The sequence below is a fragment of the Podarcis bocagei genome, assembly GCF_964188305.1.
Source record: "Podarcis bocagei genome assembly, chromosome: 16".
NCBI lineage: Eukaryota > Metazoa > Chordata > Lepidosauria > Squamata > Lacertidae > Podarcis > Podarcis bocagei.
In genome coordinates this window covers 7,229,908-7,247,091 of record NC_138142.1, presented here as the reverse complement: position 1 = coordinate 7,247,091, position 17,184 = coordinate 7,229,908, and the positions used below count along the sequence as shown (strand labels likewise).

General features: G+C 46.1%; 1 protein-coding gene across 2 annotated transcripts in view; it reads left to right on the top strand.

The window, feature by feature from the left end:
• The window catches only part of SLC15A4 (solute carrier family 15 member 4), a 59,680-nt gene that overhangs the window by 12,240 nt on the left and 30,256 nt on the right, over positions 1-17,184 (top strand). Inside the window, exons 2-5 of one of the 2 annotated variants that reach the window (XM_081174930.1) lie at positions 4,935-5,230; positions 6,150-6,321; positions 7,060-7,137; positions 14,894-15,062. In XM_081174930.1, the coding sequence (XP_081031056.1) occupies positions 4,935-5,230; positions 6,150-6,321; positions 7,060-7,137; positions 14,894-15,062 (715 nt within the window). Of the gene's footprint in view, positions 1-4,934; positions 5,231-6,146; positions 6,322-7,059; positions 7,138-14,893; positions 15,063-17,184 lie in introns of both variants that reach the window. The other variant, XM_081174929.1, reaches the window with a different exon arrangement.

Below are 17,184 nucleotides of genomic sequence, written 5' to 3'. Positions count from 1 at the left end.
TGTGAATCTCAGACATATTTTGGGCATGTGCTGAGTAGAGGAATGCAGTGCAAAGGCGCATTAGCAAAGTATCTTCAGCTGCCGTTGTTGTTGATTGTTGTTAGCCGCCCTGAGCCCGGCTTCGGCTGGGGAGGGCGGGATATAAATAAAATTTATTATTATTATTATTGTTGTTGTTGTTGTTGTTGTTGTTGTTGTTGTTGTTGTTGTTATTGTTATTATTTATTATATTCCATCATAATTTCTATTTATCACCCTCTCCTACATTATAATGTCTGGGGCAAGGAGGTTCCAGGAATTTTGAAAGGATGCTGACAAGCTGGAACTTGCTTTGAGGGTGGTGGGTGACCAAGATGATGAAGGGGTCTGGAAATCAAGCCTTTTGCGGAATGGATGGGGGAGTTTGGTAGGCTTACTGTGAAGAAGCCCAAGAGGTGATATGAGAGCCATCTTCAAACATAAGAGCTGTTTGACAGTAGAATGGATCACCTCCAAAGGTGCTCCTTCGTTGGAAGTTTTTAAGCAGAGGTTGAATGGCCATCTGTCAGGGATTCTGTCGCCATGATTCCTGCATTTTAGGGGGTTGGACTAGATGACCCTTGTGAGAGAGGGCCTTCTTGGTGGCTGCTCCCAGACTTTGGCACTACCTCCCTGGAGAAGCTAGACTGGCTCCCTCCTTGCTGTCCTTCCTCCAACAGGTGCGCAGCAGCAACACATAACCAAAAATATGTGCACACTCAAACAGCAGAGTAAAGCTGGAAGCTGAGGCTATGAGGTGTGGCATTTAAGTAATTTATTAAGCAATATATACAGGACAAAGCGGACACGGGTGGCGCTGTGGGTTAAACCAGAAAGCCTAGGACCCGACAACGGGGTGAGCTCCCGTTGCTCTGTCCCTGCTCCTGCCAACCTAGCAGTTGGAAAGCACATCAGAGTGCAAGTAGATAAATAGGTACCGCTCCGGCGGGAAGGTAAACGGCGTTTCCATGCGCTGCTCTGGTTTGCCAGAAGAGGCTTAGTCATGCTGGCCACATGACCCGGAAGCTGCACACCGCTCCCTCGGCCAATAAAGCGAGATGAGCGCCGCAACCCCAGAGTCGGCCACGACTGGACCTAATGGTCAGGTTCCCTTTACCTTTACCTTTTTACAGGACAAAGCAATCATGGCGTCCTCTCACATCTTCTCCAAAAGAGAGAGAAAAGGTAAAAAAAAAAAAAGTACAATGCAACGGAAGAGATAGGACTGGCTTCTGTTTCCCACACTTTCCAAGCATGGAATGTAAACACAGACATGTGATGTGACAATCACACATCCAGCAACGGGAGAGAAGGGTGGGTGACTCAGGGTGTGAAGCCCCATGTAGCTTTCATGCTTCGTTCCTGCATATGGGGGGGCATTCATCTGAACCCCTGTTAAGAGAACCACCTTCATAAGCCAGCCAGCCAGCCATTGCATAGCCAAGTCATATTCCGGACAGCAGGCAGTGCAGACACCTCACAACATGGATTTGGGGAGGGGTGGGTGAGATGCCCAGCTAGCGCGGTTCTTGCAAAGATACGGCTGCTTTAAGCGCACGCAGGTCTGAGCCTCGTTTCAGCTGTGAAATGTTGGGAGATTTACGGCAGCGCTATAAACTCTGGTCAGCAGGGAACTATATTTTGCATCTCTCAGTTCCTCCTCGCGGGGAGTTGCTGCACAGCTGCTCCTCAGTGGCTTCCCGGAATCGCTGCGGTCTTACTTTCGCCGAGGTGGCAGAAACAAAGGGTGGTAGAGCACCTGCATGCATTCCCTGCCACCCCCAGGTTTGGGAGGGGAGAGAGATTCCAGTCTGAAACCCTGCAAAATCACTGTCACTCTGACTTCCTGCAGGTTCTGATTTGGGATTGAACGCTCCCCTGTATTTTTCCTCTTAGAATAGGGTTGGGAAACCTTGGGCCCTTGGTATACTCTCCTCAGGCCACATGCTCACTGCCCCTTGCTTTGCACCCTCCTTGAGTGTTTTTGCCTGACCGGGATGTGTCCAAATTCTGGTCATGCCTCTTGATTGCCTGCATGGGGAATGGAGAGGGATGGGGCAGTGTGGATAGAAACCAGCTTATGGTAAAAAAGGTAAAGGGACCCCTGACTGTTAGCTCCAACTCTGGGGTTGCGGCGCTCATCTCGCTTTACTGGCCGAAGGAGCCGGCGTACAGCTTCCGGGTCATGTGGCCAGCATGACTGAGCCGCTTCTGGCAAACCAGAGCAGCGCATGGAAACGGCGTTTACCTTCCCGCCGGAGCGGTACCTATTTATCTACTTGCACTTTGACGTGCTTTCGAACTGCTAGGTTGGCAGGAGCAGGGACCGAGCAACGTGAGCTCACCCCGTCACGGGGATTCGAACTGCCGACCTTCTGATCGGCAAGTCCTAGGCTCTGTGGTTTAACCCACAGCGGTACAAAAGGTAAAATTTATGTTCAGCACTTGGCACACTTCTGCCTCTGCCCACCACTGGGATGTTGTCCCCAGATGGTCACCTGCAAAGCATGCAGCCCTCAGGCTGAAAAAGTCCCAATTCCTGATAAATGTTCTGATCTAGCTTTCTTCTCCCTGCCTTGCTAGTCTGTGTGTGCGCAACTTGGGTTTTTGTAAGGAGGAAAGTTCAGTTACCGAACTGCATGTCAACAGCTTAATACAGCGTCCAAAAAGAAAAGCGCTAATGCTAATCTAGGCTGCATCAAGAGATGTATAATGTCCAGATCAGAGGATGTAATAGTTCTGCCTTGGTCAGACCACATCTGGAGTACTGTGTTCAGTTCTCGGCACCACAGTTTAAGAAGGGTACTGACAAGCTGGAAGATGTACAGAGGAAGGCGACCAGGATTATCCAAGTGCCTGGAAGCCATGGTTGGGTATGTTTAGGGTGGAGAATAGAAGGTATGGTTGTTGTTGTTCTTGTTTAGTCATTTAGTTGTGTCCGACTCTTCGTGACCCCCTGGACCAGAGCACGCCAGGCACTCCTGTCTTCCACTGCCTCCCACAGTTTGGCCAAACTCATGTTGGTAGTTTCGAGAACACTATCCAACCATCTCATCCTCTGTCATCCCCTTCTCCTTGTGCCCTCCATCTTTCCCAACATCAGGGTCTTTTCCAGGGAGTCTTCTCTTCTCATGAGGTGGCCAAATTATTGGAGCCTCAGCTTCAGGATCTGTCCTTCCAGTGAGCACTCAGGGCTGATTTCCTTCAGAATGGAGAGGTTTGATCTTCTTGCAGTCCATGGGACTCTCCAGAGTCTCCTCCAGCACCATAATTCAAAAGCATCAATTCTTCAGTGATCAGTCTTCTTTATGGTCCAGCTCTCAGAAGGTATGGTAGCCACCTTCAAATGGGCTGTCATCACTTCTCCCAAAGATTCCTGGGAACTGTAGTTCAGAATGGGTGCTGAGACTGTTAGGAGACACCCGTTGGCCCTCACAGAGCTACAAATCCCAGCACCTTCAAACGACACTTCTCAGGGTTCTTTGGAGGAAGTCATGTGTTTTAAAAGCCTTTGGTCAAGAGTGGGGGGACCTGCAGCCCTCAAGGCGTTGCTGGAATGCAGCTCCCATCATTGCTGACCATTAGCCATGCTGGCTGGAGTCGAACACATCGGGAAGGCAACAGGCTCCCAGCCCCTGGTTTAAAAGCTATCCAACAATTGGTGGTGTTCTTAGATGGAAAACAAAAAACACCAGTGGTTGACAACCATGTGATCAGGCTCATCAAGCTGTAGATTTCAATCTAGTCACCAGATATGTGCTTTTGAACATCGGAAGCAATTCCCTACTAGAAAGGGGCTGCTTAGAGGACTGTGGTATCTGTTGGAGTCCTGCTGTTATGGCACTTTAATCTCTCTGCAGATGGGGCAGATAAACCCAATTAGAAAAGCCGGGCTGTTCTTAGACTGCATTCAGACAGCACTTTTACTCCTGACATTTCCTTACCTGACCATTTCCACGTTTCACGTGATCTTTCACACATTGTGAAATCCACTTCTAGGAATCTAGCAGAAGCTCATCGCCCATGTTAACCCTGCAAAATCATGTGCTGCAACTTTCCTGCTGTTTTGGCTCACAGCATGTGACAAAATTTGGGGGACTTATTTTCCGGCATGCAGATCCTTCCCCCCATTTTCATGGGGAACAGAAGCACACATGGGCATAAGAGAAGGTGACATGTCTGATGACATCTGCTGTGGTGCCTTGCTGGTGTGGATGAAATTTAGTGTGCCGTGGCTCTGTAGATCAATCAGACAGCTGCAGTTTCATAAGGCAAATAGTTAAGGCAGTGCAAAAGGTACATTAGAAAGCTTGGCAACAGTACTAGTGTGATCACCAGGAAAACTAAGGCAGTGAACCCCAAGTCTGAATGCATCCTTAGATTCTTAATCTTGGGTGGGTTCCTAGAAACATCACCAAGTTAATACTGACTTGCTTGTTATTTTCTATACTGCCCGCCGTTTGAAGATCACAGGATGTTTTACAAGACAGGCAACCCCCATTTAGTGTGGGGTTATGTCCCAAGGCACCACACGGCTCAGTGAAATCACGTATATTTGAAGCACCGCCGCAAGCCTGCAAGCACCCCGTTCCGCCCCTTTTTGCGATGATTTGGGATTGCTTTCGGGGACGGCGCATGACTGAGCGCGTGTTGAACAGGTATAAATGGGGCCTTGCCTGTATAAAACCACAAACCTACACAACATAGTAACCAACAAACACAACTAGTCCCCCTCCCAAAAAAACCCCACCACTTTCTCTGACCCTCCTGGATTTTCAGAAGCATCACGAATGCAATTAAAACTGAATGGGAATGCATTGCTCTTGATTAGGCCTTTGTTTTGGCAAATAGTTATTGACTTGTAGGTTGCCTTTTTTACGGAGGAGATTTAAGAACGACAACAAACTCTCGTGCAGGTCAAAGACCGGGGCCCCGAAGCCACACGAAGGTTTTTCAACTGGTTTTATTGGAGCATAAACTTGGGGGCCATCGTATCCTTGGGAGGCATCGCGTACATCCAGCAGAACGTGAGTTTTGTCATCGGCTACATCATCCCAGCTGTTTGCATCGGGGTGTCCTTCGTCGTGTTTCTCTGTGGCCAGAGCTTCTTCATCACAAAGCCCCCTGACGGCAGCGCCTTCACAGACATGTTTAAGATTCTGGCCTATTCGTGTTGTTCCCGGAAGAGGCCTGAGGAATACTCCAGCAACAGGTATGTAGCTGAGATTTCCTCCTTCTAGGCAGTGTTCGAAATTCCCCAGGCGCGTTTTGTGACTGGTGTGGGTCCGGTAGCGACCATGTGGAGATCTCTTAAGGCCAGGTTGGGGTCTGTCCTTCCTGGGACCTGATGGGAGTTGTAGTTCAGCAGCAGCCAGAGGGCCAAACCTACCCTAGAATGTGACAGGGTGTTGGGAAACTGATTCATACGGATGCATTCACACACACACATTGTTCTCTCCAAGGGAAAGAAATCTTAGGCGAGCTTAGTGGCCCGATTAAATAAGCATGAGTGTTTGCTTGTTATCAAAAGGAATGTCCTGCCTATGTCTAAGATAATTGAAGGCAGATTAACGACCCATAAAGTAATAAATTGTAAAAAAAATACATAATGTTGAGAAGAATGAGCAATTAGCAGCCATGCAATAAAGCACACTTTGGAAGATTGAAAAGGCAGCAGTAGCATAAATAGGTTTAAGAGGAATATTCTGCAAACACTGGATGGAGAAGAACGTCAGCTGGTTGCTGCTGCAGAGTCTCTGTCTCAAAAGAGAGAGAGAGAGAGAGAGAGAGAGAGAGAGAGAGAGAGAGAGAGGGAGTTTTTAGATGCTGTGCACCCATATTGGAGAAAACTTAGAAAACATCTTTGGCTTTGGGAGTGTTTGGATGCCATTTTTGAGCCAAGATGGCAGACTGAACCTTTCAAAGCTGCACTGATTTTAAACCCAATTTTGTATGATAGTTGTAAACACTGATTTCCAAACTGCCCTGATTTTGTCTGTTTGTTTCTTAGAACTCCCAAGCAACACTGGGGATGGGGCTGCTAGCATACTATACAGGTTTCCCAAAATTTCCAGTTTTGCTGTGTTGCAGTCCTTTTTGGATCCATCTCCCTTCTTCCTTCTTTCAAGCAGAGACACCCAAGGGGTACTTCATCAACCAGCTCCCAAACAAAGCCTCTTCGAGATGGCCAAATCATCCCATGGAGGGCCATTCAGGGAAGATAAAGTTGAGGATGTGAAAGCGCTGGTCAAAATCATTCCAGTCTTCCTGGCCCTCATACCTTACTGGACGGTCTATTTTCAGGTTGGTGAACAGGGCCCAATTCGGTTTTTGGTTCCTGTATGTCAAGAGCAGCAAGGGGGCTAGATTTGCCACCTAAACAGTCTTTGGCTGTTAGTGCAGAGGGCGAAAGTCCTTGACGTTTTGAGATGGAGTCGCGGGTGCCAGTCATAAAATGGCTGCCGCAGGAGTGTGGCTTGACGCAAAATGGCTGCCGCGTCTAAAAGAAGTACAAAAAGGGGCAAGAGCACAAAATAGATTGCAGGGAAGCCCAACGACGTCTGGGTCTGTTTGCAAATCAGTTGCTTTCAAGGAGAAAAAGTGTGTGTTTCTAGGGACAAGCAAGTATTTGCTTCCCATGTTGACATCAGCCAATAGACTGTAAGCTGCTTGGGGCAGGGACCCTGCACTCTGTAAAGAGTCATTGATGGGACCCTGGTCAGGGATGGGGGGCCTGTGGCACTCTGGGTGTTCATAGACTCCAGGGCCCTCCTCTTCCGTCCATCATGGCCCAATGGTCAGGGATGATGGATGAGGTATAGTCCAGGCATAGGCAAACTCCAGCCCTCCAGATGTTTTGGGACTACAACTCCCATCATCCCTAGGTAACAGGACCAGTGGTCAGGGATGTTGGGAACTATAGTCCCAAACCATCTGGAGGGCCGGAGTTTTCCTATGCCTGGTATAGTCCATTGACATCTTGGAGGGGCACATGTTCCGACTTCCAGCAGAATACAAACAATTTCCTTTCTTTCACTTCAGATGCAGACAACGTATGTCCTCCAAAGCCTGCACTTGAGAATCCCCCAGTTTTCAAACAGCACCTCAAACAGCCATACGGTAAGTGGTCATGTGGATAGCCCTGTTTCCCTGCAGGTTGGCTTCCTGGGTTACAGTTTCATAGCATGCAGGTGGGATTGGGCGGGGGGAAGTATGGCGAAGAATCAAAACAGAAAGGAGAGCAGGCTCTGCCATTTAGCGGCCCGAGATGTGATCTCTTCCAGAGTGACCTCCTCCTCCTTTGTTGTAACTGTAGGCAGAGATAAGAGACAACACTAATTTACTGATTCTCAAAAAGCATAGGAGAGTGTTCAGTCATACTGTTCAAATATATAAAAGGATGTCACATAGAGGAGGGAGAAAGGTTGTTTTCTGCTGCTCCAGAGAAGCGGACACGGAGCAATGGATCCAAACTACAAGAAAGAAGATTCCACCTAAACATTAGGAAGAACTTCCTGACAGTAAGAGCTGTTCGGCAGTGGAATTTGCTGCCAAGGAGTGTGGTGGAGTCTCCTTCTTTGGAGGTCTTTAAGCAGAGGCTTGACAACCATATGTCAGGAGTGCTCTGATGGTGTTTCCTGCTTGGCAGGGGGTTGGACTCGATGGCCCTTGTGGTCTCTTCCAACTCTATGATTCTAATAAATGGTACCATCCTACCTTTTAAAGAACCCTTATCTATTAAGCCCCATCTGCAATATGCATTTAAAGCAGAATCATAACCACCCTGGCTTTCCCCAAAGAATTTTTTTTTGGGGGGGGACTGCAGTTTGTTAAGAGTGCTAGGAGACCTTTATCACCCTCACAGAGCTAGAATGACAGAGTGATTTAACAATTAATAATAATATTTATACCCCACCCGTCTGTCTGGGTTTCCCCAGCCACTCTGGGCGGCTTGCAACATAAAAACATAATAAAAACATCAGTCCTTAAAAACTTACCAAAACAGGACTGCCTACAGATGTCTTCTAAAATCAGATAGTTGTTTATTTCCTTGACATCTGATGGGAGGGCGTTCCACAGGGTGGGCGCCACTACCAAGAAGGCCCTCTGCCTGGCTCCCTGTAACCTCACTTCTGGCAATGAGGGAACCGCCAGAAGGCCCTCGGCGCTGGACCCCAGTTTCCGGGCAGAACGATGGGGGTGGAGATGCTCCTTCAGGTATACTGGACCGAGGCCATTCAGGGCTGTAAAGGTCAGCACCAACACTTTGAATTGTACTCGGAAACATACTGGGAGCCAGTGAAGATCCTTTAGGACTGGTGTTATGTGGTCCCGACGGCCACTCCCAGTCATCAGTCTAGCTGCCGCATTTGGGATTAGTTGTAGTTTCCGAGTAACCTTCAAAGGTAGCCCCACGTAGAGTGCCTCTCCCCAGGGAACTCTGGGAATGGTAGCTCCGTGAGGAGAAAGCTCAGCAGATGCCTCTTTTTGGTTCCAGGATGCATGCAAATGGACACTGGCAGACATCCATGGGATTGTCTAGGATCATTCCCTCAGGCTCTTCCCCAGATATATCTTTACCTCTATCGCTTATCTCTGCATATCTCTCTCTCTATACATATCTGGACTGGCATGTGTGGTAATAATAATAATAATAATAATAATAATAATAATAATAATAATAATAATAATAATTTATACCCCATCCTCCCCAGCCAAGACGGCTAACAACCAATAATAAAAACAAGTTGATTAAAATACAAATTTAAAGATTAAGATACAATGTTAAAACAATTAGGGAGCAATCTAATCATAGGAGGAGAAAGGAAAAAGAAAAAGGGGGAGGGAATCAAACTGATTCTGAGCCAAAGGCCAGGTGGAACAACTCTGTCTTACAGGCCCTGCGGAAAGAGATCAGATCCCGCAGGGTCCTGGTCTCAAGAGACAGAGCGTTCCACCAGATCGGAGCCAGTGTTGAGAAGACCCTGGCTCTGGTTGAGGCTAATCTAACTTCCTTAGGGCCCGGGACCTTTAGAGTGTTGCTATTTATGGACCTTAAGGTCCTCTGTGGGGCATACCAGGAGAGGCGATCCCCTAGGTACAAGGATCCTAGGCCGTGAAAGGCTTTAAAAGTCAAAACCAGCACCTTAAATCTGACCCTGTACTCCACCGGGAGCCAATGCAGCTGGAAAAGCACTGGGTGAATATGCTCCCATGGCAGAGACCCCGTGAGGAGCCTCGCTGCAGCATTCTGCACCCGCTGGAGTTTCTGGGACAGCTTCAAGGGCAGCCCCGCGTAGTGCCCATTTTAATAAAGTAGAAATTCAAACTCCACTGGCACACATCAGGATTGTGCCCATGTTACACACAGGGAGCCTTGTACCCACACCGTTCTTGCAGGTTGCTGAATGATTAATCAGTTTTGTTGGGAAGGCACAGAAGTTGGAAGGGCCAGGGGGGCTGCTGTCTCTGTGGGTGACCCCTCGTTCTAGGCTCGTCCCCCCTTCCTAAATGGTTCAGCTCACCTCCCTATCACCCTAATAACCCAAATTCATAATGTATGGTGGTTTTAATGCAGTATTCATAAATGAGGCGTTTGATCAAAAAACCTAACCTGCTTAATATTAACATGTCAGCAGTTCTGAGCAATTTGGAAGAACTGTATCTCAAGGAGCCACTGAACTTCAAGGTGGGTGGGCAAAACTTCCAAAGTTGTAAATAAAGTTCTGAGTGTGTAAGTTTCAGGCTTGTATTTCAACTTTGAATTCTGAGTGGCTGGGGTTTTATTAAGACTCGTTTTAAGCCTGATGTTGCAACCAGCATCAACCCACCAAACCCCTAGGCCTGTATTTCGACTTTAAATTCTGTTTGGGTTTTTTATTTTACTTCATTGGACTTGTTTTAAACCTGGGAAAGGTAAAGGTAAAGGGACCCCTGACAATTAGGTCCAGTCGTGACCGACTCTGGGGTTGCGGTTCTCTTCTCGCTTTATTGGCCGAGGGAGCCGGCGTACAGCTTCTGGGTCATGTGGCCAGCATGACTAAGCCGCTTCTGGAGAACCAGAGCAGCACACAGAAACGCTGTTTACCTCCCACTGAAGTGGTACCTGTTTATCTACTTGCACTTTGACGTGCTTTCGAACTGCTAGGTTGGCAGGAGTAGGGACCAAGCAATGAGAGCTCACCCCGTTGCGGGGATTCGAACTGCCGACCTTTTGATCGGCAAGTCCTAGGCTCTGTGGTTTAACCCACAGCGTCACCCGCATCCCTTTAAACCCGATGGGTACTTCCAAATTCACGTAAGCAGTTGCATCAACCCACCAAACTCCTAGCATTGTGCTCTCCCCACCCCTGAGAAAGGTGTCACACCTGATTCTTTCAGGCCCAAATGGACAGGGGTTTCCACTTCCATGACGGGTTCTGGCTGTCATGGTGTGTGAGGTACAGCCCCAGAGTTTTTGCTACTAAAGGAGGGGAGAGGAACCTATGGCCTGCCAGATGTGGCTGGACTACAGCTCTTTCCTAGCTATAGAGCCCAACCTCTGCAAGAACTTGCGTGTTGAGCATCTGTTGTGGGCCTTGGATGCTAGGAGGTCCAACAGGAGTGGGGACTGTTTTTCAGCCTGAGAGACACATTTCCTTCTGGACATCCTGGGAGGGGGGTTGCATACGAGTGGTGAACAGGACCAGAGACAAAAATAGGCCAAGCAATGAATGTTGTTTTTACTTTAATACTGTATGGTAGGCTAGTTCCTACACATACTTGCAGCCCCTCCCTATCCCCCATATAGAAAACCAAGAGGCATTGTCACAATTTCAAGGACACATTTCAGGTAGGCAAAACACTCAGCGGTGGTGAGGGGTCTAGCCTGGGATGGAGGAATGCAGCTGTAAATAACTCCAAGGGCCAGAGAGTAATGTTTTGGGGGCTACATTCAGCCCCTGGTCCTTAGGTTACCCACCCCAGGGTTGAACAATCAATAATTAATCAAGTACAAATCAGGCGTACAACAAAATACTGCTCCTATTAAGGATGCCAGCCAGCAATGGCCATTTTCTAGAATACTCCTTTCCATCCCCCCTCCTGTTTTTTGTCCACCCCCCCAAAAAAATGGTCAACTAGTAATCTGTGCCCCACAAACATGTGCAGGTCTCATTGGGCCAGTTTGGCTCCACCCCTTGGTTTGTTTGGTTTTTTTAAAAAATATAAGCTATTTTTTCTCATGCACAAGTCAAAAAATGTACTCTTTCATCAAGCTTTCTCTTTTGGGCAGATAAAGTGTAACTCAAAATGTTTAAAGCCAACAGCCAATACTATGCTAGTGGGTTGTTGTTTTAAAAAAGGAAGCAGTAACATGAAAGTGCTCTCAAATGCCAGTCTTCCAAAATGGCCGGATCTCTGGCCTTTAATGTGCTGCCTTCAAAAAATTGAGGTGTTTACTCAAATCGTTCAGAATTCAGCGCCTAGATGATGGAGCAATAATCCCAGCATTCTGATTGATAATTTAAATGGCATTTCTTTCTCACATTTTGTCGAAATAGCCCTAGGGTTCTTAATAATGAAAGTTGGGGAATTTTTTTGCATTTTGTTTTGTTTTTTAAAGTGAAATGCAACGTGCTATTTTGTTCTGCCTTAATTAAATTTAAAGTTTTGGTGGTTTGATCTGAATGCAAATTCAGAATCTTTTGACACCGCAGACAGGGGCAGCTTTACTGTGGCATCAGCTTTTATGAACTAGGGCAGACTTCAGACATGGCTGGTTTCCTTTGGGGTTTTGTTTCATGTTCCTTAGAGCGCCAGTAATACATGTGAAAAGGACCAAGGAATTCTTAGTAGAACTGCAGGTTCTGGGTTCTGATCTAGGCAGTAAGATTCTCTTGGGTGTGAGAAAATATGTGCATGCCACATTGAGCTTGTTTGAGGGAAAGCAGTGTATACATATGATTAATAAGTTAATAAACAGTAATCCACTTGAGATGTTGTGCTCAGACCCATCTGCCTGCTTTTCTTGGTATGTTCCCAGAGTTTCTCATGGTGCAAAGAGCTAGTGCAAATGTGCATTTGCTCTTGTGTTTTAAAGTAGATTTCCTAATATATTTGAAAACAAATGAACATGGATAATCTGACTGTATCCTCATGACCACTGCTCCTTGTGCATTTTTCTAATCTATGGGTTGTGCTGAAGAAGATTCCAGCGAAACAGTCAGATTATCCGGGATCACTGTCCTACGTTGTTATTCACTTACTACTTTGGCACCATGAACGCCTAAAAAAAGTTTTACCGCTCAGCCCACAGGATAGCATCTATCGCTTTGTTTCAACCATAGACTTATTATACTTTTACGGACTTTCAAAGATTGACAGACATGTGTTCATTTGTTTTCAAATATATTAGAGAATTTACAAGTGTACACATTTTGTTTTTGTTGTACTAAATCATGTATATTATGCAATAAGAACTACAGTGCTATCTAGTATACTGGTCTTCGTTTTGCTTGTGCTGTTTGTTGTGTTAAGTTTGCAACACAGGGGTTTGTTGTTCTGTATTAAAGCACCGTATTTTTCGCTCTATAAGAGGCACTAGACCACAAGACGCACCTAGTTTTTGAAGGAGGAAAACAAGAAAAAAAATATTCTGAATCTCAGAAGCCAGAACAGCAAAAGGGATCGCTACGCGGTGAAAGCAGCAAATCCCTCTTGCTGTTCTGGCTTCTGGGATAGCTGCGCAGCCTGCATTCGCTCCATAAGACACTCACACAGTTCCCCTTACTTTTCGGGGGGGGGGGGGAGTGAGTCTTATAGAGCAAAAATTACGGTAGATTTCCAGCAGCAGGCTCAGAGGCGGAGAACCTGCAGCCCTCTGGAGGTTGTTGGATTCCCAACTCCCATCATCTCCAGCCAGCTTGGACGATGGGAGCTGGAGTCCATCAACATCTGGGAAGGACACAGGTTCCTATGCTTGGGATAAATGATGGTGATAACAGCAGTGCAAGATCCAAAACCCTTAGACACTTGGGGGGGGGGGACTTTCTAGCAATGAGAAAACGGTTAAGCAAAACCATGTAGGGGAACGTGTGGTTTCTGAAGCCAAGGGGGGGATCAGCAGGGAATGCATAACTGACTGCTTCCTGTTCCACCCGCCATTAATATAAGCTCTGATGGCTGTTTAAAAGCCATCTTTGTGTGTGTTTATTTCAATAATTTACAGGGCTTTGTTTATCAGATGTGAGTGGCGTAGTCCATAATTCTGCAGACAGGTGTTCTGGTGATTAATAGGGCTTAATGGAATCTCAGCCCCTTGCGTGACAGTCCTGTTCCGTTAACGAGATTCCAGGCTGAGTCAAGCAGTGAAATCTTAACGATGAAAATTAATGCCCCTCGTTCCACTGTACAGAGGGGTGTGTCCTCCTTCCCCTTAAATTGGTAGCGATAATGTATAATGTTCCTTATGATCTATGGCTGTCCAGAAACTGATTCTGAATCACTTCTGGTCCTGGAACCATTAAAATTATGATCCCCTCCGGGACTGTTAAGAACGATGACACACACACACAGGAACAGTGTCCATCCTCCTTTTCCCTTTGGAGAACCATTGAAAATGGGCAGAGATATTAGTGCTATTATTATTATTATTTCATTAAATTCATCCTTTCTCTTTTTTTTAGCAAAGTAACTCAAAGAACCTTACAGATAGATGCATTAAAACCATGAAAAAAGGAAAGCAGAGCAAAATCGAGAAGGCAATTCATTTTTTTAAAAGCTGGTTAAAACACCCCACCCTCTCGTAAACAGAAGAACATAGATAATTAAAAGCCAAAGACCTGGTAAAAGGGGGTGGGGCTTGCCTTGCACTTAATGATATATAATGATGGAGCCAGGAGAACCTCCGTGGGTTCCATTCTACTGTGGAATGTGGAGCAAAATTGGGGAGAGATACTCAGATCCTGCTCGTGGACTTCTCATTTTGGGCATCTGATTGGCCACTGTGAGATCAGGATGCAGGACTAGATGATAATAATAGTGATAGTAATAACAACAACAACAATATAATAATAGTTTATTATTTATACCCCGCCCATCTGGCTGGGTTTCCCCAGCCACTCTGGGCAGCTTCCAACAAAACACTAAAATACAATAACCTATTAAACTTTAAAAGCTTCGATAAACAGGGCTGCCTTCAGATGTCTTCTAAAAGTTTGGTAGTTATTTTTCTCTTTGACATCTGGTGGGACGGCATTCCACAGGGCAGGTGCCACTACCGAGAAGGCCCTCTGTCTGGTTCCCTGTAACTTGGCTTCTCGCAGTGAGGGAACCGCCAGAAGGCCCTTGGCACTGGACCTCAGTGTCCGGGCAGAGCAATGGAGGTGGAGACGCTCCTTCAGGTATACTGGACCGAGGCCGTTTAGGGCTTTAAAGGTCAGCAGCAACACTTTGAATTGTGCTTGGAAACGTACTGGGAGCCAATGTAGGTCTTTCAAGACCCAGTGTTATATGGTCTCGGCGGCAGCTCCCAGTCACCAGTCTAGCTGCCGCATTCTGGATTAGTTGTAGTTTCCGGGTCACCTTCAAAGGTAGCCACACATAGAGCGCATTGCAGTAGTCCAAGCAAGAGATAACCAGAACAACAACAACAATTTATTATTTGTACCCTGCCCATCTGGCTGGGTTTCCCCAGCCACTCTGGTGGCTTCCAACAAAGATTAAAAATACATTAAAATACCACACATTAAAAACTTCCCTGAACAGGGCTGCCTTCAGATGTCTTCTAAATGTCAGGTAGTTGTTTAGATGGGCCTTCTGGCCTGATCCAGCGATCCGGGCTCTCATTATGCTCTTACAACTTTGTTCCATCTCTCTCCTCCCCTTTCTCCCCCAGTTCCCTGCAGCTTGGCTGACCATGTTTGACGCTGTGCTTATCCTCATATTAATACCTTTGAAGGACAAAGTGGTCGACCCCATCTTGAAGAGGCACGGCCTGCTCCCGTCGTCGCTGAAGAGGATTGCGGTCGGCATGTTCTTTGTGATGTGCTCTGCGTTTGCTGCAGGTGAGAGAGGGGAGGGACGGCTGAGAGTGCCGCTGGTTGAACGGTCATTTGGCGGCTGCCCGGAACATCTAGAAAATGGGATTAAAAGATGTGATACGTCACACCAGCATCAGACCAAAAGCCTATCAAGTTCAACACTTTGTGTCTTGGTTTCTGACCAGAAGCCTCTGAGAATCCCACAAGCACAAAAGTGTTTTCCCCACTTAGGGTTCCCAGCAGCTGTTGTCCTGAGGCCTTCTTCCTCCCAACACTGGCTGGTAAACCACTGAGAGCCTTATTGCTCCATGAATTTGTCTAATTCTGTTTTGAAGCCATCCAAGTTGGTGTCCATCACTTCAAATCCCATGTAAAGAAGTCCTTTCTTTTATCTCTTTGGAGACCCTGCTCCAAATCATTTCAATTCCTCTTCCGTTACTCCTATCCATTACTCCAATCATCTCCAGATAAAGTCATGTTAACATTTATTTCCCCTTCCAAGAAAGGTTAACATCCACCTACCCAGTAACCAAGATCACCCCCCCCAATTCGGTTCCTCCCAAATTCTTTGCCCACCTAGGAATATTTTGGGCCCATACATAGACCCCTAGCAACACCTGTGTCACTGTATTTGTTTCACCAGTCCTGTGCCTTAATCTTCTCTAATTCTGCAACTTAGTCAAGAAGAAAACAATGATGCCTTTGTAGGATGTGTAAATGATCTACTTACTGAGAATAATTTCCACATGCTCAGCACCTTTCCGCAGTGCTTCATAGACTGCTCATGCCTTCACCTGGTACCCACCACAAGGAACGTATTGATAAAGCGTTATAGTGTTAAATAAATTAATCTTGAGGGTTTGTAATCCTCCCAGTATATCAGAGCGAGGGACACTTTATAGGGCCATTAAGGCTTCTCTCTCAATGAGAAGAGGTAGTTACCTTATTAGGGACAAGGTCGTTTTGATATGTGGGCAAGCCAAGTTCCTGCTGCAAAGTCGTTTGAACTTTTATCTTTTGGGGGTTTCTTTTATTTCTTTTATCCCTCTGCTACAAGAAATTTGTGCTTTTAATTTTAGTCAATTCCCTGTACCTAGGCAACACAACTTGCTGAGGTCCGTATAACTTCAGCAAACAAAATTATTTTATCCCGCCTCATTTTTCTCCGGGTGCTAATCCAGCACGACATCAGTTTGGCTGCTTATTGATTGGGCAAACGATCCGGTAGCACACGTTTTCTCGCGGGGCAGCAACTTCATTTGGGTTCTTCTATTCAGGCAAAATCCAGCGGCGCCACCTTTGCCTTCCCCACCCACCCCACCCAGCCGCCACATCCCCTGAGCGCCCGCCCTCCCCGATGCAATTTGCAACACCTATTAGAGGCTTTCGATTATTTCAGAATATCTTATAAATTGTGTGAGAATGCGACTGATTAGATTTAATGAACGTTGGCGGTGCTTACTTTCGTGGCTTACATTGTAAATTCTTAGCAGCGGTATTTAAGACTACTCAGCTGGAAAATCAACTCCGTTTGCAGCCTTTTAAAACAATTACGGCAAAAATTTAATCCCAAACTTTAAATGGTAAAGAAGCGTCTTCGATCGTATCTTGAAACTTAGTGCATTGCTACTTCGAACAACCAAAAAAGAAAGAGGAAAATCTTGGAACAAGATGGAGATAAGTTTAAATTGCAAAGTTATGAGAAACTGAAGCATAAGGTACAAAATTGGTTTCAATACCATCAAATAATGGAATTTTTCAAACAGGACAGGAAAATTGGCTTCCAGATGGAAAAATCAAAATTAGAAACCGAATTGTTAGAACCCAGTACTAAGAATTTATCTAGAATGTATAACTTGTTGCTGAAATGGAATACACAGGATGAAACAGTCAAATCAGCTATGATTAAGTGGGCACAGGATGTTGGTCACAACATCATGTCAGATGACTGGGAATGGTTATGGAACACCGGTATCAAATTTACGGCGTGTAATGCCTTAAAGGAAAATATTATGAAAATGGTATACAGGTGGTACATGACCCCAGTCAAACTGGCAAAAATTTATCATCTGCCCGATAACAAATGTTGGAAATGTAAAGAGACTGAAGGTACCTTTTATCACCTTTGGTGGACATGCCCGAAGAT